Raw genomic sequence first — 26,664 nt, 5'->3', positions numbered from 1 at the left:
CCACCATTCGATCATGCCCGATCTATTTTTCCTTCTCAACCCCTTTCCTAGATTCTCCACGTAACCTTTAGTGACGCCCTTACTAATCAAGAACCTGTTGGCCTACTGTGGCAATGAATTCCACAGATTCACTATCCTCTGGCTAAATACATTTTTCCTACTCTCAATTCTAAAAGGTACGTTGTGGCCTCTAGCTTTGGTCTACCACAGAAATGGAAACATGTTTAATAGCAAACATTACATAATTTGGGAAAATCACCATCAGGTTATCTTTGCCTTTCTCTGGAGAAAGCAAACGACCGATTGCGGTATATTCTCATTTTGATATCCCGATATAACTTGCTTGCATTTGCAACCGCATCACTTCTGTAAATCTGTAATAAGTCAGAACCGTACCCAGTATTTTTATGTCACTCAACCAGACCCAAATAATTTTAATAATGTTTCCAAAATCTGATTCTCTAGTTATTTGAATCTTTTTGGCATCATTTTGCATTTTGTAACTTTGACCAAATCTTCTTGCCAAGGTGTAAATCCTGTTCATACATATTCTACCAAAATGCAGACTGTTATGATGAAACTAATTATTCAATTATACACCCACTCTGATAGTTTGCTAACATCTTATATTTTGTCCTGGTGTACCTCAGTATTGATTATATTCCAAATTGGTACCATACTTAAACTTTGACCATTTGGGGAAAAAGATAAACACATCCCACAAACCTCACTATAGCTGAAGTATACAATTGTAGTTGAATAAAATATTGAAAATATGAGACAATTGAAATGGTATCCTCACACGCCACCACTCCATGTCCCCATTATAAACTTCTTAGAAACATGGGAATTTCATCATTGGGTTGAATTCCTAGAATCCCTTCCGTAACAGAATTATGAGCGCAGTCTCTATATAGACAGTACCAGTTCAACACAACTCAGCGTCACCATCTCAACTGTATTTAAGGATGCGTATTAAGTTCTAAGAATGCTGACAGTGTATCCATCATGTGAAAGAATAAAAAAAGCGGGGACTTTCCAAGATAAAGTTTTTGCCAACCTAAGTTCCCATGTGAAGCAAGAAGTGTCACTGCACAGGGTAACAGATTAATTTCTCAGTACCTCACCTCCACAAGGTGGAGAATAGATAATGCAAAAAAAGTGCACTAAATTATTCTCAAACAAAAAGGAACAAGAGAAGAATCTCTACAATTACAACAAAGAACAAAACCCAGCATCACACTTCATAGATAGATGCTTGTATTAATCAGATACGTTTGGACAAAATAATCAAGTTGACAATTGGATTCATAGATTTCTCACTGTAACCAGCAAATTTAGCAACAATAATCTCTAATTAATTCAGGCTTGAGGGTTTAAAAAAAACTTTAATGGTCATGTTATTGAAGTGTTGTCCGTTTCTATATTCATGTAACAGTATTATATTAAAAAGCAAGCAATTATTATAAAAAGACAAAGTGCTGGAGTGACTCAGTGGATTTAGCAGCATCTCTGGAGAACATAAACAGGTGACATTTCGGGTCGGGACACTTCTTTAGACCCAAACGTTATCTATTCATGTTCTCCAGAGGTGCTGCCCAACCCGCAGTTACTCCAACACTTTGCACTTTTTTTTGGTAAACCAGCATCTGCAGTTCTTCGTGTCAACAATTAATTTAATCAGTTTTGTTTCAAATTTTTTATTCAAACAGATCAGACCTACAACATTGAATAACCATACAAAGTCCTGAGAATATTAATCTTTGAAATTCAGTATTAATCAGATTTAAAAAAAAATTATTCTGTGTGATGATTTATTGGAAGAGCTTAGTATTTGGAAACAAAATTTATGAAGAGATTGCTGAGAGACTAATTTTTAGCTAAATTATCACAAACCAGGAACACGTTAGATTAAAAGAGAGAAAATAGTTTCACACAAAGATTTATAGACCTCTCCACTTTCCACCTCAGCTTTATGTTCAGTTGTTAACCATGTTCAAAATTGTAATCAATATATGAACTGGATCCAAAAATGTATTGAAAGGAAGATTGAGCTTGGTTTGTTGTATGGTCTACTCCACAGTCCATTTAATCTTTAAATTTCATCTACAGATGTGTCCATGATTTCATTGCTGTTCACTTTTCAATTACTCAAGCCCTGTAAGGCTCAATTCCCAGCCACTATATTCAATTCATGACAACTTTTGTGCCTATAGTCCCCAACTCTATGTACGTTAAGATGTAGAAATAAGATGCTAGTAGATGCTATGTAGATGCTAGTTTACAAAAAAAAGACAAAGTGCAAGAGTAACTCAGCAGGACAGACTGCATGTAGAAACAAGGAATTGCAAATGCTGGAAAAACAAGGAAAAACACTAAGTGCTGGACCAATTCAGCGGGTCAGGCAGCATCTCTAGAGGACATAGACAAGTGAGTTTCACAGTCACCTATCCACGTTCTCCAGAGATGCTGTCTGACCTGCTCAATTAGTCCAGCACTTTGTGACTTTGCAAAAAGACATATTAATTAAACACAGGGTTATGACAAATAACATGAAATATACATAACCAAAAATTAAGCTAGAAAATTCTCAATTTTTTAAAACTCAATCAATAAAACATTTTCAAGTATTCTTCAGATATCAGATGCCAAGAATAGAATGAATGGATATTCAATCTTAAAACTGCATTAAACACAAATAAGCATACTACGTACAGCGTCAAACAGAGTGAATGTCACATCATACAAAACACGGGAGTCATGCAACATTTTCTACAACAATAGAATTTGATAGTTTGCTTATGGAAGTTACCTATGAGGCAGAGGCATGGGATATGCACTCTGGTTCCTTTCTCTAAAAAACAGAAAAATGATCCACTTCAATGATGAAAGGTTTGTCAGAAAATTAAGGGTTCTACCTGCCAACTAACCTATTGCCATCATTTCTAGACATTAGCTTAATAAGTAAATTGTAATACAAGACAGGAAAAAAAATAGATTCACTGAAATGTAAAATTCACTCTTGGAATTTTGATGTTGAATGATGATTGATAAGGTTTATTATTGTGTTAGAGCACAGTGAATAAAATGAACTTTTAGTAGAAAATGTACAACCGTCATAACAGCAAGCTATCTGTAAATGTGCTACATGTGTTTTTGGTTAAATATATAAAAATATGATGAGCACCAATGTGAAGTTGCAATTCTTCTCATTTGTGGAGTACCAAATTTGGACTATCTTCAGCAAAAACCGAAACAATAAAAATGCACTTCAGATCCACCAGTTCCAAAAAGCTACAAACTGGCTATACATAATTGCTCTCCAGATAAAAAAATTCTGATCAGCTAGCAAGCAAGGAGTTTTCAGATCTGAATGCTTACAATAAAGGAAATGTTCTCTCAGTGTAGTTAATAGTAGAAATGGCAGTGACCATAAACACTGCTCCTTACACTTCCTTACATGAAGTAATATTGTGGACTTGCATTCTGTGGCGAGTGTCAGTAATTTTTGAAGTATAATACATCTGTAATATCTTGGGCAATATTTGTTGTGTTTTCCAATTTGATGCTGCTGTACCTCTCCTGTTTATCCAAAAATTCCATTGTTTAAAACTTTCCAATGCCTCTTAAAAAAAAAAATTTCAGATAGTAATGGAGTTAAAAGATGTTAACTGTGAAACATACGATGCGAGTACAGGATTGGTTGGAAGCACTTTTATGGGCAGATCCCAGCTGAATGTGTCCACATCTATTTTCTCTGCCCCAGTCCAAGTAATTATCTCCGATTGATTCTCAAGTACTGTAGGTGGTTCCACTGGTTCACGAGCAGTGACAAACTCAAAATGTAAGCGCCACTTTAAGGATACTGAAATTAAAATATGCAAGATATACTATGTTAATTCATTTGTTAAATTATGCAAATATTAAAGCATTGTAAAACCTGAAATATTACAGTGATGCAAGGTTTAAAAATGTTTTCACTGAGCTCACTTATAAAGTTCTTTATGCCTCCTTTGTGAAAACTGCATGCTACAATATTCTTTAAAGTGTCAAAATGCTCAAAAGGAGAAAAAAAATCTGTAAAAGAAATAAAAGTCAAAAGTCTATATCAGAAGGAAAAAGAAGTTTGAAGTGAGTTCTAAAGAATGGTCCTAAATAAATAAAGGCCATCGCACTGACAAAGCACCCTAAACCAAGTCTCGAACCGAAACGTCACCCGTTCCTTCTCTCCAGAGATACTCCGTCCCGCTGAGTTATTCCAGCTTTTTGTGTCTATCCCCATCTTTATAGTCTTCTATTCACTACCTTAAATGCATTGAGTGCCACAATTCTTACACTCACCATTAGTGGCAAATTAAGCATTTTGTGTCTACTTTGGTTTAAACTAGCATCTGCTGTTCCTTTATACCCAAAACCAAGGGCAGGATGAAAGGTTTTTCAAATTTTCATTTGAGATTCAGAATCATAAATAGCAATGGAATAGATTTAGAAATTTATATAGCAAGATTTAAAGGTAAATTGACTGTGGATGGGGTCAACATAAGAGAATTTGGCATAAAATAGATTGCGAGTAATTGATTTCGAATAGGTTCAAATGGATGTGTTGGAGCTGTGGAAGCAGATGTTTGACAGCTCAGCGAATAATTAACATTCCTGATCAATTATCCGGTAATTTGTCCTTGGAAAATTAGCAAACTATCACATATTAGGTACAAAGACAAATATATATATTTTTAAATCAAATTAACACCAGAGAAGCAGGGATACTTCTTTTGGCAGAACAGTCTAGAACCAGGGGATAAAAATTTCCAAAGTGTTTGGGAAGGGGGTCATTCAGTACAGATGTTACATTTCAAACCATATTGAAAATTCAGGATGCCCATTTGCAACAAAAATGTATATTAAAGGATGAAGATGGATTGGACCAGCAAAGATTAACCATGATCTTGCCGAATGGCAGAGCAGCCATGAGGGTTGAATACCCAACTCGCACTTCTATTTCTCATGTTGGAGTCCACTGACAGAAACCAGTTGGCTGGCATTCCCCAGAATTGAGGTTGATAAGCTAAACCTCAATCCTACAGCTACCCAAGCTTCGGTAAGAGCAACAACACATTTATATGAATTGGGATTCTCACCTCTTTAAGTTTACGAGAAAAGGTAAACAAGGCCAATTCACATTTCATTCTCCTTTCCTATTTTAATGCTTTATGATTGTTTTTAGCCAATATGGTTTTAAAAAACAACTTTTTACTGTTTTCTTAACTTTTTAAAGTGACTTAAAGGTCTCAGGATTTAAAAAATATTACAAAGTCTCTTCAACCACAGTCTTGCCTCCCATCAAGGCATAATGGCTCTGCCCCACGGTACGAGTTGATTCCAACTCGGAGATTTACGGTAATGGCCACTCGTCGGTACTCTGGGCTCTCGTGGACATTTTTCAACATGTTGAAAAATCTTCACGAGTCTTCCCGAGCTTACTGGCCGTTAGCGAGTCTTCCCGAGTACCTGTCGTTAGCGTTACGAGCCGCTAAGAGACGTCCCCGAGCTCCGACGTACCCGCTACGTTCATTCTCCGTGCTTACCACGAATTTGATTTTTTTTTAAAGTCGGGAGAGCTCTTGGAATGAACTCGTACCGTGGGACAGGGCCATTAGGATATTGTGGAGTATGCCAACTGAGGCTCACCCACTGCTAAAGATTCACTCTGCAATGCTATCTATAAACCTTCAAGGTTAGTGACAGGTGGAACCTTATTTGCATTCAAACCACCCGGATAAGCACAGACAGAAGTGGTTGGGGACCCTGGATGGCATGTCAAATGCTTCAATTTGATGATAAACACAAAATGCTGGAGTAACTCAGCGGGACATGCAGCATCGATGGGGAGAAGGAATGGGTGACATTTCGGGTCGAGACCCTTCTGAGAGTCAGGGGAGAGGGAAACAAGAGAAATGGACAGGTACAGTGTGAAAACGAGAAATCAAAGGTGAAGAAGTTCAAGGAACATGTAGAACAGATCATTGTTAGCTTGGGGAAGTTTACAACAGGGCCCACAATGTAAATTTTAATCAGGAGGAGTCAGACTGGTCAGAGAACTAGGATGGGGGAGGTCATAGGGTCATAAGTGATAGCAGAGTTAAGCCATTCGGCCCATCAAGTCTGCTCCGCCATTCAATCATGGCTGATCTATCTCTCTCCCTCCCCCCCCCCCACACCCCATTCTCCTGCCTTCTCCTCATAACCCCTAACACCCGCACTAATCAAGAATCTATCTCTGCCCTAAAAATATCCATTGACTTGGCCTCAACAGCCTTCTGTGGAAAAGAATTCCACAGATTCACTACCCTCTGACTAAAGAAATTTCTCCTCATCCAAAGGAGGGTCCTTTAATTCTGAGGCTATGACCTCGACTCTCCCACTAGTGGAAACATCCTCTCCACATCCACTCTATCCAAGCCTTTCACTATATGGTACGTTTCAATGAGGTTCACCCCCCCATTCTTCTAAACTCCTGAGAGTACAAGTCGAGTGTCGTCAAGCGCTCATCATATGTTAACCCACTCATTCCTGTGATCATTCTTGTAAACCTCCTCTGGACCCTCTACAGAGCCAGCAAATCCATCCTCAGATATGGTGCCCAAAATTGCTCACAATATCCCAAATGCGAGCAGACCAGCATCTTATAGAACCTCAGCATTACATTCCTGTTTTTGTAGTCTAGCCCTCTTGAAATAAGGGATGGAGAGAGAGAGAAAGCAAGTATTACTTGAAGATAGATACGTCAACACTCATATTGGTTGTGAGCTGCCCGAGCAAAATATGAGGTGTTGTTCCTCCAATTTGCATTGGGCCTCACTCTGACAGTAGAGGATGCACTGGACAGAAAAGTCAGTATGTGAATGGGAGGGAGAGTTAAAGTGTTCAGCAACCATGCATTAGGGTTAGCTTCACTGACGACAAGTCAATTCAAAATGTTAAAATTCATTTCTTGTCCTTGGGTGTTACCTCACCAAGTGAGTGACCTGTGGTCATTACTGATTCACTTTTGAAGGAGTCAGTGAAGAATATTTATTGGAATTTTCTATTTGAAAGCTGGCAAAACAAAAAGCTGCTATGATTATGACAACTTGTACTACTGCCAATGAATGTAGAAATCTAATTTGAATTTTTCCAGAGGATATCAAGTTTTCCCAAGAACACAAGATGAGTTGATGTATATTGTTATTTAAATGGTTGTATATGTGAAGGATTATATATAAAATAGGATACTTACCAACAGTGGTCATAAAGCTGGGTGTTGCACTAAGTGGAATTGGTAAACTGAAATGAGTTTTAGCAGTATGCAAGCATGACTCTTGATGCCGAGCATGTGTACTTAGTGAAACAGGTTGCCCTGGTTTTCTTTGATAGTCCTCTTGTATGTGCTCTTCAGTCTGCAAACATACTGAGAACTGGAAATAGAGAGTCATGGATTCAAATTAGAACATAGAACAGTATAGCTAGGAACAGTCCCTTCAGCCCACAATGTTTGTGCCGAACATGATACCTAGTTGAACTGATCTTACTACCTGTACACAATCCAGATCCCTCTACTCCCTGCACTTCCATGTCTTAAACACCACTTTCATATGTGCCCCCACTACCAACCCTGGTAATGGGTTCCAGGCCTCCACCACTCTGTGTAAAAAAAACTTTCTCCCTCTCACTTATAGCTACGCCCTCTAGTGTTGGACTGAGGTTCTGAATGTCTACCCTGTCGATGTCTCTCGTAATCTTATATAACTTCTATCAGGTCTCCCCTCAACCTCCGACTTTTCAGAGAAGAGTTTAAATATACACCATGGAAACAGGCCCTTCAGCCACCGAGTCCAGACCAACCATTCATAACCCATTCACACTTGTTATGCCTCTGCACACCTGGGGTAATTTACAAAGGCCAATGAACCTACAAACTCAGTCTTTTGGATGTTGGAGGAAACTATAGAATCCAGAGAAAACCCACATAGTCACAGGTCGAATGTGCAACCTCCACACAGACAGCACTCGAGGTCGGGATCAAACCCAGGTCTCTGGCCCGGTAAGGCAGCAGTTCAGCCATTGCGCCACTATGACGCCCGATAACAATCCAAGGCTATCCAGCCTCGCCCTGTAGCTGAAACCCCACTAATCCAGGTAGCATTCTGATAAACTACCTCCGCACCCTCTCCAAAGTCTCCACATCTTTCCTGTAAAATGGTAACCAGAACTGCACACAATACTCCAAATGCAGCCTAGCCAGTCTTATAGACACATATTCATTGCCCCAAGCAATGAAGGCAAGCATACCATTCACATTCTTTACCACCATATCTACTTGTGCTGCACCTTTAGTGAGCTATGAACTTGGACTCCAAGATGCCCCGGCACACCTCACACTTGCTCAGTTTAAACTCCATCGGCCATTTCACTGCATATTTCTGCAGTTGATCTATATCCCAAAGTATCTTCTGACAGCATTCCTTATTGTCTGAGATTCCACTAATTTGGGTTTTGCATGTACATTAATATACAATAATCAATAAGTTCAAATTAGACAAAAAGTGAATATTTCATCTCACCGTTGATAATGGTAGCATTTCATATTGGAAAAGAAACGAGAAGCTATTTACCAAACTAAAGCTCTAAAAATTAAACAGTCCAATGTCAGAGTTTTGCATGTGGAAATTAAACCATGAAGTTACAATAGACAATAGGTGCAGGAGTAGGCCATTTGGCCCTTCGAGCCAACACCACCATTCAATGTGATCATGGTTGATCATCCAAAATCAGTACCCCGTTCCTGCCTTCTCCCCATATCCCCTGACTCTGCTTTCTTTAAGAGCCCTATCTCTCTTGAAAGTATCCAGAGAACCGGCCTCCACCACCCTCTGTGGCAGAGAATTCCACAGGCTCACAATTCTGTGTGAAAAATTATTTCCTCATCTCCGTTGTAAATGGCTTACCCCTTATTCTTAAACTGTGGCCCCTAGTTCTGGACTCCCCCAACATCTGGAACATGTTTTCTGCCTCTAGCGTGTCCAAACCCTTAATAATCTTATGTTTCAATACGATTCCCTCTCATCCTTTTAAATTCCAGAGTATACAAGCCCAGCCGCTCCATTCTCTCAGTGTATGACAGTCCCGCCATCCCGGGAATTAACCTTGTAAACCTATGCTACACTCCCTCAATAGCAAGAATGGTCTTCCTCAAATTAGGGGACCAAAACGGCACACAATACTCCGGGTGTGGTCTCACTAGGTCCCTGTTCAACTGCAGAAGGACCACTTTGCTCCTATACTCAACTACTCTTATGAAGGCCAACATGCCATTCGCCTTCTTCACTGCCTGCTGTACCTGCATGCTTACTTTCATTGACTGATTAACAAGGACCCCCAGATCCTATTGTACTTCCCCTTTACCCAACATGACACTATTTAAATAATAATCTGCCTTCCTGTTTTTGCTACGAAAGGGGATAACCTCGCATTTATCCACATTAAACTGCATCTGCCATGCATCTGCCCACTCACCCAACCTGTCTAAGTCACCCTGCATTCTCATAGCATTCTCCTCACAGTTCACACTGCCACCCTGCTTTGTGTCATCTGCAAATCCCATCATCTAAATCATTGATGTAAGTCCGACGTCGGGGCTGAGGGAAATGTTACATCTATTATTCAGCTGAAAACAATTAAAAATTTATGTTGAATACTTAAAGAAGGGATTATCCAACAACAGAACAAAAATCATAAACCAAGACAAGCCAAACAAGTCACATTTGGAGAAATATTGTTTCCTTAAGTTAAAGCAAAAGATCCCGAGCTGTAAAAGGTAATTTATGCATTTTGATCAACTGTTGCACATTCATGGGAAACATAAAGTACGTGTTCCGAACAAGCAGTAGGTGCTCACCTGAAGAAATATAAATAAAGATTGAATTGAGGGAACTGCATTGGGAGCATTGATTCTTCCAGTGTCTTTCCCAAAAGCTTGCTGAAAAAGCTTGTTCATGGAGGTCATCAGTTAATCAACCTCACCTTCGCCACTAGGGGCGCCGCATTGACGGCAGCCTCTGCCTACAGCCTGTTCGTCTTTTCAATCTTTTTTTTATTTTTAGTTAATTTATAGTATGTTTTTGGGGGAAACTTTAACTTTTCTATGTGGGGGAGGGGGGGGCAGGGTAAGAGAGAAACTATTTCCCAGTCGCTGCCTGGCGGGGACACAACTATTCTCCGAGTCGCGTCCTCGCCCCCCCCCCCCCCTCCTCGCGGCCTACCACCTGGATCGGAGCGGCCTTTCCTGTCGGGGACCGGGAACCGGACCAGAGCTACAATAGCGGCGGCGCAGCGCTGAATTCACCGCGGAGCGGGCAATGCCTACCTGGATCGCCGTTTGGAGCTCCGGAGCATTGGGCCGCTGCTCCAACATCGTGGAGCTGCGGTTTGGGAGAGCTCCCAACGCGGGCGGTGCTGACCGTCATCGCATAGTCCTGGGGCCCTTGGTCGAGGGCCACCAGTGTTGCATCTCCGCCCAGCACGGCCAGCGAACTTTGGGAGCTGCGGACTCCGGTAGGAGGGGGCCGACTCTGATGTCCAGGCCACTGAGGATGTCCCTCAGCCCCGACGTCGGACTTACATCACACTGGCGAGCGGGCCTGAATATCGGGCCGCCCATAGTGTCGACTGCGGAGGGCTTGGGGAAGACCCGACCACGGGTGAACATTGGGGAACATTAGAGGAAGAAGACTTTGGTGCCTTCCCGCACAGTGGGAAACTTTGATTCTGCTGTGTGGGGATGTTTTTATGTTGAACTCTATCGTGTGTTGTGTTCTTTATTTTTATTGTATGGCTGTATGGTAATCACATTTCACTGTGCCATCTGGCACATGTGACAAATAAATGTATATTGTATCTTACATTGATAGACACATTTTCAAAGTATGACAGTGCTGCAGAACAATGTGCACAGACTACAACTAAGTACTATTTTCTCGATTTCCTTTATTCAAAGGGACAAAAAATGCTGGCCTTGACATAATTTCGTTCAGACCGAAAGGTCTGAATGACAATAAAGGAATCTAATTCTAATTCTCTAATTCTTACAAAAGCTACAATCAGAAAATGTATGCAATCATAAATTAAACACCTTTGCCCAGTTGGGCAAGAAATGTTTAGAGATAAAAACGTGAATTTGTAAAAGCTTTAATCACTACATATTTGGCAATGCAGTTTGCATTGCACCAGACAGATTATCACCAAGATTAAAGTATGAAATGTACTGACCTGCAAACATGGAATATTTCCTTCAGAGAAATCGAATGTGCCCAATATATCCTCTCCAATTTTATAGATGGCTTTGAAAATGCAAAATTTTCCAACTTTCCCCCTGACATTACTAATGTTATACAAATCTGCACAAAATATACAATGCAATATTAATCAGTTAATTTTCAAAGTTATACAGACAATATTTTTTTTAAATGACAATATCTGTATTTACTTGTGAACAGCCTACCCCAATCGACTTTTGAAATTCTGTCCAACGCCATTAAAATTGGCCTAGCCCCAATTTCAGACTTCATTTGGGCAAATCCTGTCTTTTTCCATAATGATTTTAAAACAAATTAGAATGATGGTTATAAGTAGATAGAGTGGTAAAGATGGCATTTGGTATACATGCCTTCATTGGTTGGGGCATTGTGCATACGAGTCGGGAAATCATACGGCAGGTTTGTAAAATTCTAGTTAGGCCACCTTGTGAGTATTGTGGGCAGTTCAAGTTGCCTCATTACAGGAAGATTGTGGAAACTTTGGAGAAGGTACAGAATATGACATCAGACACATGACTTGTTTCTGTGCTGTACTTTTCTATGTTCTATGGTCCCAAAATGCTCCCCTACCAACCCTACATTTTGTGAATACTGCCTCTTTCTTCTCGAATTTGGCAAAACATTTTTCACCCCAATATAAATGATGCAATTTTGTTAATAGTCAGAAGTTGGACATTTAATGGTTACAAAAGTTCCCGGACTACAAGTCCTTTAATGCTTGCTATTGGTTTCATTAAGAAATACTCACGAAGGCTGCGACGAGATGTGCTGGACATTAGCATTTCAGTTGCCAGATCTACTAATCTAGTGTCTTTTGTAATACTTTCATCTTCGTCCAAAAATGGATTTGTAGGTGCCACGGCCTCATCTGGAGGAAATTGATAATTTTCTAATCCTGATGCAAATAAAAATAGCATAATTACCAAACACCATTGTGACTAGTGGATGAAATCTGGTCATTTACACATATACCCAAATGTAAATTTACATTTTCACCATCTTGCAGAAAACGGACGCAATGCCTAATGCTACACAAAAATGAAACTTGGGACAAATTACAAAATGGAGATGCATCTGCTACCACCTGACTTTTGCAGGAAATAAAAGTGGAATTTATTCAACTATCGCTAGAAAATACAATTGTTGCAAAATTTGCTATCATAGTCTACAATGTTGGAGGCATGATTAGTCAATTTGTAAGTGACAAAAAGATCAGTGGTGTTGTCAATAGTGAGGAAAATTGTCATAGGCTACAGTTAATAAATTAGGTAGTGTGACTGCAAGTTAAATTTAATCCTGATTAATACAAAGGTCGAATAAGGTAGAGCATACATAATCAATGGTAGGACCCTCAGGGGGATTGAGGAACAGAAATGTATAAGTCAAAGGAATTCTGATGGTGACAGTAAAGTGAGATAAAGTGTATTAAATACTTACCCGTTCGCCAGGACATAAAATATAAGGAGGTTATGATGTCATTTTAGAAATTACACGTTAGGCCACATCCAGAGTACTATGTACTAACCTGGACACCACACTACAGGAAATACATCATTGCACTGTAAAGGATACAAAGGAAATTCACCACAATCTTGCCAGGGAGGAACATCTCAATAGACAAGACTAAATAGGCTGGGATTGTTTTCCTTGGAACAGAGGAAGTGGACAGGGGACCTGATAGTTTTTAATTTTAGTTTTCGAAATACAGTAAGGAAACAGGCCCTTCGGCCCACAGAGTCTGCACCGACTAGCGTTCACTCCGTAGACCAGCTCTATCCTACACTCTAGGGACAATTGACAGAAGACAATGAATCTTCATTAATAAAGAATGATGATAAAGAAATTAGCCATATGTCATCAGTACAATTAGAATTCATTCCGAACAGTTAAACATATAAATCTTTGTCACCAACTCACCATAGACAACAAAAACCCGAAAAGGAACTCTGAGAAGTTTGATTGGAGAATTGACCCTCTGGCAGCCAACCGTCAATTTATAGGCATATTTCACTGATAGGCCACGGAAGGATGGTGGACCATCAAGAGGCACAGTTTCACAGTAAGAATCTGAAAATATCCAGCAAAACTAAGTCACACACGACTTTAGATAAATGAACTTCATAAAATGAAATTAGATCAAAGACATACTGTGTTCCAAAATAATGCTTACATTTAAAAGAAAACAACAAAACAAAGGAGGGTCAAATTATTTTTGGTAGTCATTGCAAAAGTAGGAACTGTGGAGTTAAGCTTACAATAAAAACAACAGAACGTAGACCATCATCCTCGACCTCGAGGGATAGCCACGACGAAACGTAGTTATTTTAGCTCATATATTTTGGTCAGCGTAAACAAATATTGTTTAGCATTCATTATGTTTTCAATATTCACAATATTTCCATGAGCTTTTTACACTACGACCTCTCTGGATACTGGAGTTTGAGGGGAGACCTGACAGGTGTATAAAATTATGATAGGTGTAGGTAGTAGAGACCATCAGAATATTTTTCAGAGGATGGAAATAATTAAAAATTAAAAGACATAGATTGCACTTTCAAACAAGTTCGATGTGAAAGGAGTTCTCTCCCCCCCACAAATTTAAAAAAATAAATAAAATAAAAGACATAGCTTTAAGTTGAGAGGGGCAAAGTTTAAAGGAGAAGTGCAGTGCAAGTGTCTTTTCACAGAGGATGGTGAGTGCCCGGAATGCGCTACCGGTGTGGTGGTTGAAACAGATACAATAGTGCATTTAAGATACTTTTGGATAGGCATATGGATATGCAAGGAATGGAGTGAAATGAATTATGTGCAGGCTGATAAAAGTTGGTCTTGGCACCATGTTCGGCACAGACATTGTGGGCCGAAGGGCCTGTTCCTCTGCTATGTTTCACATTACCAATTTATATACTGTTTAGCAGACATTAAACAACTCAAGAAACACTCTCCAAAAAAAGGAACATAAACCAAGCTCATCCTACCACAACGTATATATAGGACGACAGATGGCGCAGTGGGCTAAGTGTTCGGCTGGCGACCGGAAGGTAGCCGGTTCGAATCCCGCTTGGAGTGCATACTGTCGTTGTGTCCTTGGGCAAGACACTTCACCCACCTTTGCCTGTGTGTGGGTACACAAAAATGCTGGAGAAACTCAGCGGGTGCAGCAGCATCTATGGAGCGAAGGAAATAGGCGACGTTTCGGGCCGAAACCCTTCTTCAGACTGTGTGTGAATGTGTGTGAGTGATTGGTGGTGGTCGGAGAGGCCGTAGGCGCAGATTAGCAGCCACGCTTCCGTCAGTCTGCCCCAGGGCAGCTGTGGCTACAGAAGTAGCTCACCACCACCGAGTGTGACTGAGGAGTGAATGAATAATGCGATGTAAAGCGCCTTGAGTATCTAGAAAGGCGCTATATAAATCCCATCCATTATTATTATTATAACTATTATTGAACAGTGAAATATTGTTTACTTACATAAGAATATACTTTACTTACTTTGTTTATTTACTTAAGAATATATTTACTTACAGGACTTTGATTCACCAGGTTCAAGACGTAAATCACAGAACAGTATCTTGGGTGGAGTGGCTAGAATACATTTTCCTCGTTCTCCTGGAAAACAAAATGAGCAGTACAAATGATTCTACTGCAGTTAATGTCAGATCAAATTAGATTCTTTAATACTGAAAATATTAACAATAGCAAACAAATTTAGGCAATCAGTACATTCAAAGGCTTGAGAAGAATGGAGGCTTGGATACAATTATTCAAAAGTATAAAAGTTCAAGTTCGTGTTTATTGTCACATGCGCCAATTAAGGTACATTGAAATTTGAGTTACCATACAGCCATACTAAGTGAAAAGCAACAAGACACACAGCCACATAAAATAAAATTTAACATAAACATCCACCACAGTGGAATCCACAATCCTCACTGTGATGGAAGGCAATAAAGTGGTCGGGGCTGAATCCTCCGCAATTGCCGCTGCCGACCTCCAAGCCCTCTCATCAGGATGTCGGGATGGATCGGAACACTCCAGGGCATGGAGCTCCCGAGTCGGCCTCTTCTTACTGGAGGAGCGGTGTTAAAGTCCACAGGCCCCGCAGTCAGAGCACTTTCGCTGGCAATCCTCGGCAAAGGATCGCAAGCTCCAAGATGGTAAGTCCGCACCACGCACGTCGCTTGAAGCTCCGGACCGGTCTTCAGGAAAGGCTGCACCACTCCACATTGTTAGGCCGCAGCGGGGACGGAGATGTGAAAGGTATCAAGAGACTAACTTTGTTTTGAGGCGGGGTAATTAATGGCAACGTGGAAAGGAATGAGATAATATTTAAGGGCAAACTGATCAGCAGCAGAGTGGCACTGCCTGCAGAGCTGCTGCCTCATAGCGCCAGAGAACCGCTTAGATCTTGACCTGACCTCGGGTACTGTCTGTTGGGTTTGCACGTTCTTCCGTGACAACGTGCGTTTCCTCTAAGTGCTCCACTTTCCTCCCACATCCCAAAGATACATCGGTTTGTAGGCTAACTGGCCTCTGTAAATTGCCCCTAGTGTGTAGGGAGTGGATATGAAAGTGGGTAACATAGAACTAGTTGTGTGCGTATATGTTTCCATGCTCATGCTATTTCTGAATCCTCTCCCCATTTAGAAAATAGTCTATGCCTTTACTACTACTACCAAAGTGCATGACTGCACACTTTGCTAGGCTGTATTCCATATGCCACTTCTTTCCCCACTCCCCCAACCTGTCCAAGTCCTTCTGCAAAATGCCTGCTTCCTCTACACAACATGCCCCTCCACCAATCTTCGTATCATCAGCAATCTTGGCAAGGAAGCCTTCAATTCCCTCATCCAACTCATTGATATACAATGTGAAGAGTAGCAGCCCTAACAGACCCCTGCAGAACACCACTAGTCACTGACAACCAATCAGAAAAAGCACCCTTTATTCCCACACTTTGCCTTCTGCCATCCAGCCAACCATGCAATTCATGCTAGTATCTTCCCTCTAATACCATAGGCTCTCATCTTGTTTAGCGCCTTATAAAGGTCTTCTGAAAATTCAGGTTAGCAGCATCCACTGACTCTCCTTTGTCTATCCTGCTTTTTAATTCCTCAAAGAATTTAAACAGATTCATCAGGCAAGATCTCCCTTTCACAAAATCAAGGTGACTTTGGTATTTTATCATGTTATTCTAAGTCGTCGGAAACCTCATCCATAATAATCTATATTACTAAAACTTTGTTTGTGCCGACAATGTGTCACTCTGCTCTGCTTTTACCTATCTTCTTCCAAACGCTAGGCCACAGCCTTCCCATTTTCACATATGCTATTCACATTTTCCCCGTCGAAGCGATAAACATCTTCCCATCGCATTCCAACCTATATTTCCAAAATTATTCATGATTTAAAATTTCAAAAAAAGCCAAAACTTCTTTCTCAGAGCACCCAGAGCATGATGTCACAATGCCTCTCACAGTGCACCAATCACAATGGGCTCTCAAGCTGTCCAGGCCCTGCTCTACGACCTGGGTAGGTATTGGGGCAGGGAATGGGAGTGAGGGGAGGAGGATGAAGGAAATTAGGAGGAAGGAGATGGGGTCTGGTCTCTACCCCTCCCTCCCTTTCTGCCCCTCCCCCTCTCTGCCCCTCCCCCTCTCTACCCCCCCCCCCCCTCTCTCTCTCTCTGTAGGGAGTGGTAAGTATTGGGACCTATGGGTGAGTGGTGGAATATTATGTTCTGGGACCAGCCCCCCCCCCCCCCCCCCCCGCGTTGGGGGACGGATCTCACTTGGTCTAATGGACTCTAAAATCTTACCAACCTCTGCAGTCAGGCTAACCAGCCGAAAGTCTGAAGAAGGGTCTCGACCCGAAACGTCACCCATTCCTTCTATCCAGAGATGCTGCCTGTCCCGAGTTACTCCAGCTTTTTGTCTCTATCTATAATTTCCCCTCTTTTGCTTCGTCCCCTTCTTGAATAGTGGAATAACTTTTGCAATTTTCCAGTCCTCGTGTGCTGCCGGAGATGGTGGTTGAGGCAGATACAAAAGTGGTATTAAAGAGACTTTTGGATAAGCGTATGGATATGCAGAGAATGAAAGGATATAGATTATGTACAGGCAGATGAGAGTTGGTCTTGGCATCATGTTCAGCACAGTCATTGTGGGCCAAATAGAACAGTACACACAAGAAGAGTTTATGTTCCATGTTAACAGAAAGCAGCTGAATAGTGAGATTAACCATGAAAGGCTCCAAAACTGAACAGTTCTTATGGTCATTGAAGTTAAAAAAAAAAAAACACACAAGGTGTGACTTTGTTTATAGTAATTTTGATGTGATTTTAGAAGGGTATATAATTTTGAATAACTTTTTTGCATCAGTCTTCACAGTGGAATACACCAGCAGCGTGCCTGCAATCCTAGAGAGTCAGGAGGTGGAAGTTGGTGGAGTGGAGATTAGTAAGGAGATGGTGGAGGAAATCTGAAAGGTCTGAGGGTGGATAAGTCACCTGGGCAGGATGGCATGCACCCCAGGGTTCTGAAGGAGGTGGCCTCAGAGATTGTGGATGCATTAGTTGTGATACTTCAAGGATCACTAGAGTTAGGAGTGTTTCCAGAAGATTGGAAAATTGTGAATATCACCCCGCTGTACAAGAAGTGAGCAAAGCAGAAGAGTGGAAGCTATAGGCCGGTTAGCCTGACTTCGGTGGTTGGTAAGATTTTAGAGTCAATTATAAAGGATGAGGTTATGCGGTATTTGGAAGTTCATGATAAAATTGGCCAAAGTCAGCATGGTTTTGTGAAGGAAAGATCTTGCCTTACAAATCTGTTGGAGTTCTTTGAGGAAGTTAATTGCAGGACCGACAGAGGGGAGGCTGTAGATGTTGTTTACCTAGATTTCAGAAGGCCGTCGATAAGGTCCCGCACGTCAGGCTGCTAGGGAAGATGAGAGCCCATGGTATTGAAGGGAAGGTACCAGCATGGATAGCAAGTTGACTGGATGGCAAAGTTGCAATAAAATGTGCTTTTTCAGGCTAGCATGGATAGAGAGTTGACAGGGTGGAAGAATTGCAATAAAATGCGCTTTTTCAGGTTGGCTGCCAGTGACTAGTGGAGTTCTGCAAGGGTCGGTGCTGGGGCCGCTTCTCTTCATGTTGTATATTAATGATTTGGATAAGGGGATTGAAGGCTTTGTGGTCAAGTTTGCAGATAATGCTAAGATAGGTGGAGGGTTATGCAGTGTCGAGGAAGCAAGGACTCTGCAGAAGGACTTGGGCAGGATAGGAGAGTGGGCAGAGAAGTGGCAGGGGAAATTCAGTATATCAAAGTGTGGAATCATGGATTTTGGTAATAAGAATAAAGGCATAGGTTATTTTCTAAATGGAGAGAGAATCCAGAAATTGAAGGTGCAAAGGAACTTGGGAGTGCTGGTGCTGGACTCCCAAAAATTTAATTTGCAAGTCGAATCGGTGGTAAAGATGAAATACAAAAACTGAGATTTAATGCTGAGGCTCTATAAGGTGCTGGTCAGGCCGCATTTGGAGTACTGTGAGCAAATTTGGGTCCCATATCTGAGGAAGGATGTGCTGGCTCTGGAGAGGGTCCAGAGGAGGTTTACAAGAATGATCCCAGGAATGAGGGGGTTAGCATATGATGAGCGTTTGACAGCACTGGGCTTCCACTCGCTGGAGTTTAGACTGTTGAGGGGGGACCTCATTGAAACTTACAGAATGAAAGACATGGATAGTGTGTATGTGGAAAGGATGTTTCCATTGGTGGGAGAGTCTAGTACCAGAGGTTATAGCCTCAAAATTAAACGGCACTTTTAAAAAGGAGGTGAGGAGGAACTTCTTTAGTCAGAGGGTAGGTCATCTATGCAACTCATTGCCACAGAGGGCCGTGGAGGCCAAGTCAGTAGATATTTTTAAGGCAGAGATAGGCGCTCTTGATTAGAATTGGTGTCAAGGGTTATGGGGAGAAGGCAGGAAAATGGGATTTGGTGGCAGAGATCAGCCATGATTGAATGGCGGAGTAGACTCAATGGGCCGAATGGCCTAATTCTACTCCAAAACTTGTGAACTTCTGAAATATAACCAAATAAATTCAAAATAGTTGTGAGAATAACTTTAACGCATTTAAGAAATTTGGAGAAGAATTACTTTGTACTAAATGCTATTCCCTTATCATGCAAGGACCCAGAGAGTGGGTAGAACAAAGGAAGACCTGGTGCAGGATACTTTGTAACTTTGTAAGTGCCCTTTATGTGGCGATTATTTGAATGCAGGGTATTTAGCTGCTGGAACATACTTAACGGTTAATCATTTGGATGGGTGTGCAGGCAAGGAATTTCACTGTGACTGGTCACATGTGACAATAAAGTATTCAATTCAATTCAACGTATCTATACACTATAAATGATTCGAATGTAATCATGTATTGTCTTTCTGCTGACTGGAAACCACGCAACAAAAGCTTTTCACTGTAAGCCGGTACACGTGACAATAAACTAAACTAAACAAGTAAAATACATTGGAAATGAAGTGGTAGTTTTCATGATTATATGTGTATTTTGGAACAAGGCAGAACAACATAGGGGATTTAGAATCGTTATTTTGAAGTGGGAAATGTAAGCATGCAGGTACAGCAGAAATGAAAGTATGTGTGCAGGTACAGCAGACAGTGAAGAAAGCGAATGGCATGTTGGCCTTTATAACAAGAAGAGTTGATTATAGGAGCAAAGAGGTCCTTCAGGAGTTGTATAGGGCCCTAGTGAGACCACACCTGGAGTATTGTGTGCAGTTTTGGTCCCATAATTTGAGGAAGGACATTTGAGGGAGTGCAGCGTAGGTTTACAAGGTTAATTCCCGGGATGGCGGGACTGTCATATGCTGAGAGAATGGAGCAGCTGGACTTATACACTCTGGAGTTTAGAAGGATGAGAGAGGATCTTATTGAAACACAAGATTATTAAGGGTTTGGACACGCTAGAGGCAGGAAACATGTTCCCGATGTTGGGGAAGTCCAGAACAAGGGTATTTACCACAGTTTAAGAATAAGGGGTAATCCATTTAGAACGGAGACGAGGAAACACTTTTTCTCACAGAGATTTGTGAGTCTGTGGAATTCTCTGCCTCAGAGGACGGTGGAGGCCGGTTCTCTGGATACTTTCAAGAGAGAGCTAGATAGGGCTCTTAAAGATAGGGGATATGGGGAGAAGGCATGAACGGGGTACTGATTGGGGATGATCAGCCATTGAATGGCGGTGCTGACTCAAAGGGCCGAATGGCCTACTCCTGCACCTATTGTCTATTATCTAAAAAGGAACATTACTCAAAGAATTGGGTACCCTTTTTCGGTGACAGCAATCATAAGTTCCAAGGAGGAAAACTGGGTGATCATCAGAGCATTGGGACGATTCCAGAAATCTGGAATTGGGTCTCTGACAAAAGTGAAAGTGCGAAAAGTATATAGAAGCGAAACAAGAAAAGGGGCTGGAGCTCGGCTGGGTAGGTAAGGTGAGAAGAGTTTTGATGAGGTATGGAATTATTTGATTTGACAAGATTAAAAATAATTGTTAAAATGTAGAAAAGATAAAAGATAAAAATAAATCAATGTATTGAGCTCTCAGTAAGAGAGGTATCGAGTGTAATTTCTCAAAGGGTTCATTGTTGGGAGATCTTATGCACGATTTCAACATAAACATTTTAAATTATAAAAGTAATATTTTTTTAAATAATACATTTTCTTTATGTCAAGCAATACAAAGCGTTGAGAATAAATAATTGGACCCTGGCAATGTGAAAATAAACTCCAAGATAACATCCTACCTCTGTTTGGAACAAACACGGTTTCATTTTCAGCCTGCACATCATACTTTGTGTCTTCAGAGGGAGGAAGTGAAACACGACTTTCACTGGTATGAAACTGGCAATGAATCTGAGCACTTGCCCATGCCAACATTTCACTGATAAAGAAGAGACAAGTTATGGCAAAATTCCAATGGCAACTCTGAATTTAAAAATCTTGTATGATTATTATTACGACTGGGCGCAAGGCAACCATCCAAATGCTTCAACCGCTAAGTAGGTTCCAGCAGCTAAATACACTTGCACTTTTTACTCAGGAGAATAACGTAATCCGTTGAAATTTCTACCACCTCCAACGGGATCCCACCACTAGCCACATTTTTCCATCTATACATAGAAAATAGGTGCAGGAGTAGGCCATTCGGCCCATCGAGCCTGCACTGCCATTCAATATGATCATGGCTGATCATCCAACTCAGTATCCTGTTCCTGCCTTCTCTCCATACCCCCTGATCCCTTAGCCACAAGGACCACATCTAACTCCCTCTTAAATATAGCCAATGAACTGGCCTCAACTACCTTCTGCGGGAGAGAATTCCAGAGATTCACCACTCTCTGTGTGAAAAAAGTTTTCCTCATCTCGGTCCTAAAAGATTTCCCCTTTATCCTTAAACTGTGACCCCTTGTTCTGGACTTCCCCAACATCGGGAACAATCTTCCTGCATCTAGCCTGTCCAACCCCTTAAGAATTTTGTACGTTTCTATAAGATCCCCCCTTTCCCCCTTCCGCAGAGACCATTCCTTCCGCAACTCCCGGCTTCATTCCTTCCCACCCCCTCCCCAGGTGCCTTCCCCTGAAACCACAAAAGATGCAACTCCTCCCTCGACTCTGTCCTTTCAGGTTAGGCAGTGGTTCACTTGCACCTCCTCCAACATCATCTGCTGTATCCGTTGTTCAAGATGTAGACTCTTATACATCGGCAAAACCAAACGCAGACTGGGCGATCGTTTTGCGGAACACCTTCGCTCAGCCTGCGTGAACCAACCTGATCTTCCTGTTGCTGGACACTTTAATTCTCCTTCCCATTCCTACACAGACCTTTCTGTCCTCGGTCTCCTCCATTGTCAGAGTGAGGCTAAACGCTAATTGGAGGAACAGCATCTCATATTTCGCTTGAGCAGCTTACAGCCCAGTGGTATTAATATTGATTTCTCTCATTTCAGGTAGCCCCGGCATTCCCTCTCGCTCTATCCCTCCCCCAACCAAGTTGCACTAGCTTCTAATTTTCACCCTATAAACAGCTTACAATGGCCTGTTTCCTTTATCATTGTTACTTTTTTTGCATATCCTTCATTCATTGTTCTTTATCTCTCCACAACACCGTCTATATCTCTCGTTTCCCTTATCCCTAACCAATCTACAGAAAAGTCTCGACCCGAATTGTCACCCATTCCTTCTCTCCAGAGATGCTGCCTGTCCCACTGAGTTACTCCAGCTTTTTGTGTCTATCTTCGGTTTAAACCAGCATCTGCAGTTCCTTCTTACACATTACAACATTGTACCAATGTTCTGCTCTCTGATCTGATGACCAAGGCCATTTAATCTGCTTATCACCAAAAACTTACACAGCTCTATGCAATTCATGAGAATTTTTAGAACTCCTTTTTATATACCACCTATTGTATTCTCGTTCTTTGAATAAGGTGAAGGCTGGAAAAGAGGTGGGAGCAGAACAAAACAAGGCGAGTGATAGGTGGAAACAAGTGAAGGGGTTTGATGGGCAGATAAGTGGACAAAGGTCAAAGGTGGGAAGACAACAAAAGGTTTTGAAATAACGAGAGAAGAGGCACCTATCTACCCCCTCCCCTCTATCTTCCAACTACCCTACTACAACCAGTCTGAAGGGTCCCGATCTGAATCATTGTCTATCCATGTGTTCCAGAGATGCTGCCTGACTCCGTTACTCCAGCAGTTTATTTTTCTGTAAACCAGCATCTGCAGTTCCTTGTGTCTACATATTCCCTTTGTCTGTTCTAGCCTTTAGACTACCTCAAATGTTCTATCTCCATTTTTTCAGAAGTAAATTCTATCTTCCACTTCTCTGCCCATCTTGCCAACTGATCAATATAATTCTGTAGCCCAAGACTAGCCTCTTTGCTATCAACGTTACAAACCTTTGGGTCATATATCACATCTCCAATATTCACATTCAGATCATGAATGTTCCTGACCAAAGGTATGGGTCCCTGTAGTGAACCCAGTGACAAACTACTAACCACAGTATTTTTTCTATGTACCACCCTACATTCTATTATCCTCTACGGCCTATCCCATTTTCATTCCATAAATCTATCCAAAATTTCTTTTTTCTAATCCAACCTATCACCTTGGATGACTCGTGCTAGTCATATGTAGACTTTGCAGCAAGTGCTGGTTCCAATCCATTTTTGCCAGATCCACTTATATTGAAATCATCCACTCTAATTCATGATTTTGATTTTCAATCTATTCTCACCCTTTTTCATAACAACCTTAAAATTTGCGATCAAGAGTCACAAGTGCTTAATTCTTACTTGCAGCAGCATAACAGGTGTGCAAACACAGTGGAGGAACAAATCACTGCACAAAAGGACACAAAAATGCAGGAGTTTCTCAGTAGTTCAGGCAGCATCTCTGGAGAACATGAATGAAGTTTTGGCTAGAGACCCTTCTTCAGACAATGTGTGAAAACAGTATTCTATAGATAACATAATAAACAAACAAAAAAAAATCAATAAATAAAAAACATTATTAGAGGAAAACAAAAACAGCCCAAACCCCCTAGTGCAACCAATTATTAGTCATCGACAGAGTGATACAGTGTGGAAACAGGGCCTTCGGCCCAACTTGCCCACACCGGCCAACTTGTCTCAGCTACACGTGTCCCACCCGCCTGCGCTTGGTTCATATCCCTCAAAACCTGTCCTATCCACGTACCTGTCTAAGGTACACAAAAATGCTGGAGAAACTCAGCGGGTGCAGCAGCATCTATGGAGCGAAGGAAATAGGCAACGTTTTGGGCCGAAACCCTTCTTCATGTACCTTTCTAACTGTTTCTTAAACATTGGGATAGTCCCAGCCTCAACTACCTCCTCTGGCAACTTGTTCCATATGTTACCCCTCAGATGACTATCTTTTCCCCTTCACCTTGAACCTATGTCCTCTGGTCCTAGATTCCCCTACTCTGGGCAAAAGACTCTGTGCATCTACCCGATCTATTCCACTCATGATTTTGTACACCCTTCATCCTCCTGCATTCCAAGGATATTAACCCCAAAACCATCTCCAACTGACAACCCCTCCAAATGTCCCGTTACATTCCCAAACTTAGATCAAATAATTTGGATATTCATATGAAATAAAAACAGTTTTTTTTAACTGAAATGTAACTCTATTTCTCCCTATATGGATGCTGCCTGAACCACTGAGCATTTCTACCATTCTTTGTTTTTGTTTGTAGCTTCAAAAGTATGGACACTGGTCAGTCCGTGGATTGAGATCACTGTGAGAAAGGGAGACACCACTACAAAGGCATTCGTGGTCAGAAGGATGGATAAAGTGGACGTTCATCTGTGGATCTTAAAGCGGGCCCGGGATTATTAGTGCAGAAGGTAGACACAAAAATGCTGGAGTAACTCAGCGGGACAGGCGGCATCTCTGGAGAGAAGGAATGGGTGAAGTTTCAGGTCGAGACCCTTCTTCTAGCCGGGCACGCGGATGGCGCGCGCATGAGGGAGCGCGCATGTCGGGGCGCGGGAGCGCGCATGAGCCGGGGCGCGGGGGCGCGCATGAGCCGGGACGCGGGGGCGCGCATGAGTCGGGGGCGCGCGGGGGTGCGCATGAGTCGGGGCGCGCATGCGCCGGGGCGCGGGGGCGCGCATGAGCCGGGCACGCGGGGGCGCGCATGAGTCGGGCACGCGGGTGGCGCGCGCATGAGTCGGGGGCGCGCGGGCCCTTTACCTGCCGGCCGAGGTGGAGCGAGCCGTTACGGGGTTGGTGAAAGCTATGACACATTCCAGCTCCTCGCCCGTCAGGAACACCGGGCCCCGGAGCAGCTTTGCCACCACCTCGATCATGCCGGAGCCCCGCGTCGTCACGTCGCGTCGTCACATCCCGCAACTTAATCCATCGCCGCTGTTGGTTTACATCGCCGCCCAACGGCCGGAAATAGTCTACTCGCTCGCTTCCGGTTTACGGTCTGGAGCGAGACTGGGCGTCTGGGCCGCACCGCGCATGCGCCCTGGTAGCACCCAGCGTTGTGAGGAGATGTGGCTGTCCCTAGACCTGGGGTCTCCTCCATATCCTGCACCTCCGCTCTTACTACCCCTTCCCCCCGTCGTAACAAGGACACAGTCCCCCTTGTCCTCACCTTCTACCCCATCACACGTCGCATAATCCTCCAACATTTTCGCCACCAACGTGATCCCACCACTGGTCCCATCTCCACCCCGTTCTGCTGACCATCCCCTCCACAACTCCCTGGTCAACCCGTCCCGTCACACCCAAACCTCCCCCTCCCCAGGTACGACAGATGGCGCAATGGGCTAAGTGTTCGGCTGGCAACCGGAAGGTAGCCGGTTCGAATCCCGCTTGGAGTGCATACTGTCGTTGTGTCCTTGGGCAAGACACTTCACCCACCTTTGCCTGTGTGTGAATGTGTGTGAGTGATTGGTGGTGGTCGGAGGGGCCGTAGGCGCAGATTGGCAGCCACGCTTCCGTCAGTCTGCCCCAGGGCAGCTGTGGCTACAGAAGTAGCTCACCACCACCGAGTGTGACTGAGGAGTGAATGAATAATGCGATGTAAAGCGCCTTGAGTATTAGAAAGGCGCTATATAAATCCCATCCATTATTATTATTATTATTATTACTTTCCCCTGCAACCGCAGGCGAAGCAACACCTGTCCCTTTACGTCTCTTTACCTCCCCTCCCCTCCTTGACTCCGTTCAAGGAACCAAACAGTCTTTTCAGGTGAGGCAGAGTTCACTTGCCCCTCCTCCAAACTCATCAACTGTATCTGCTGTTCCAGGTGTGGACATCTATATATCGGAAGCACCAAATGCAGGCTCGGCGATCGTTTCGCTGAACACCTCCGCTCAGTCTGCTTAAACGTACCAGATTTTCCAGTTGTAAACACTGTAACTCCCTCTCCCATTCCCACACTGAACTTTCAGTCCTGGGCCTCCTCCATTGTCAGAGTGAAGCCCAGCACAAATTGGAGGATTTGCTTGGGCAGCTTTCATCACAAAGATATGAATGTTGACTTATCTAACTTCAAGTAATCCTTGCTTTCCCTCTCTCTCCATCCCTCACCCTTCCCAGTTCTCCGACCAGTCTCACTGTTCCTGATTACATTTTATTTCTGTTTGCTTTGTTGTTTCCTTTTCCAAGCTAGCAATGATCTATTCGACATTTTCCTTGATCTCCACCCCTTTGATGTCTCACCTTACACTTCCTTATCTCTGTATCTCC

The 26,664-nt window shown here is 42.5% G+C and overlaps 1 protein-coding gene across 1 annotated transcript; it reads right to left on the bottom strand.

The window, feature by feature from the left end:
• Positions 1-2,091: 2,091 nt before the first annotated feature.
• Positions 2,092-25,394, bottom strand: rgp1 (RGP1 homolog, RAB6A GEF complex partner 1). Its single transcript, XM_033031535.1, has 8 exons — positions 25,155-25,394; positions 21,176-21,312; positions 14,875-14,958; positions 13,269-13,418; positions 12,100-12,246; positions 11,305-11,432; positions 7,277-7,454; positions 2,092-3,865 (listed from the first exon to the last, which is right to left on the bottom strand). Exons 1-8 carry the CDS (start codon positions 25,268-25,270, stop codon positions 3,642-3,644), a joined length of 1,164 nt encoding a protein of 387 aa, XP_032887426.1. The 5' UTR covers positions 25,271-25,394; the 3' UTR covers positions 2,092-3,641.
• Positions 25,395-26,664: the final 1,270 nt, after the last annotated feature.

The sequence above is a fragment of the Amblyraja radiata genome, chromosome 1, assembly GCF_010909765.2.
Source record: "Amblyraja radiata isolate CabotCenter1 chromosome 1, sAmbRad1.1.pri, whole genome shotgun sequence".
Classification (NCBI taxonomy): Eukaryota; Metazoa; Chordata; class Chondrichthyes; order Rajiformes; family Rajidae; genus Amblyraja; species Amblyraja radiata.
Note: the sequence above shows the minus strand (reverse complement) of the source record. Positions and strands in the feature narration are given on the sequence as shown.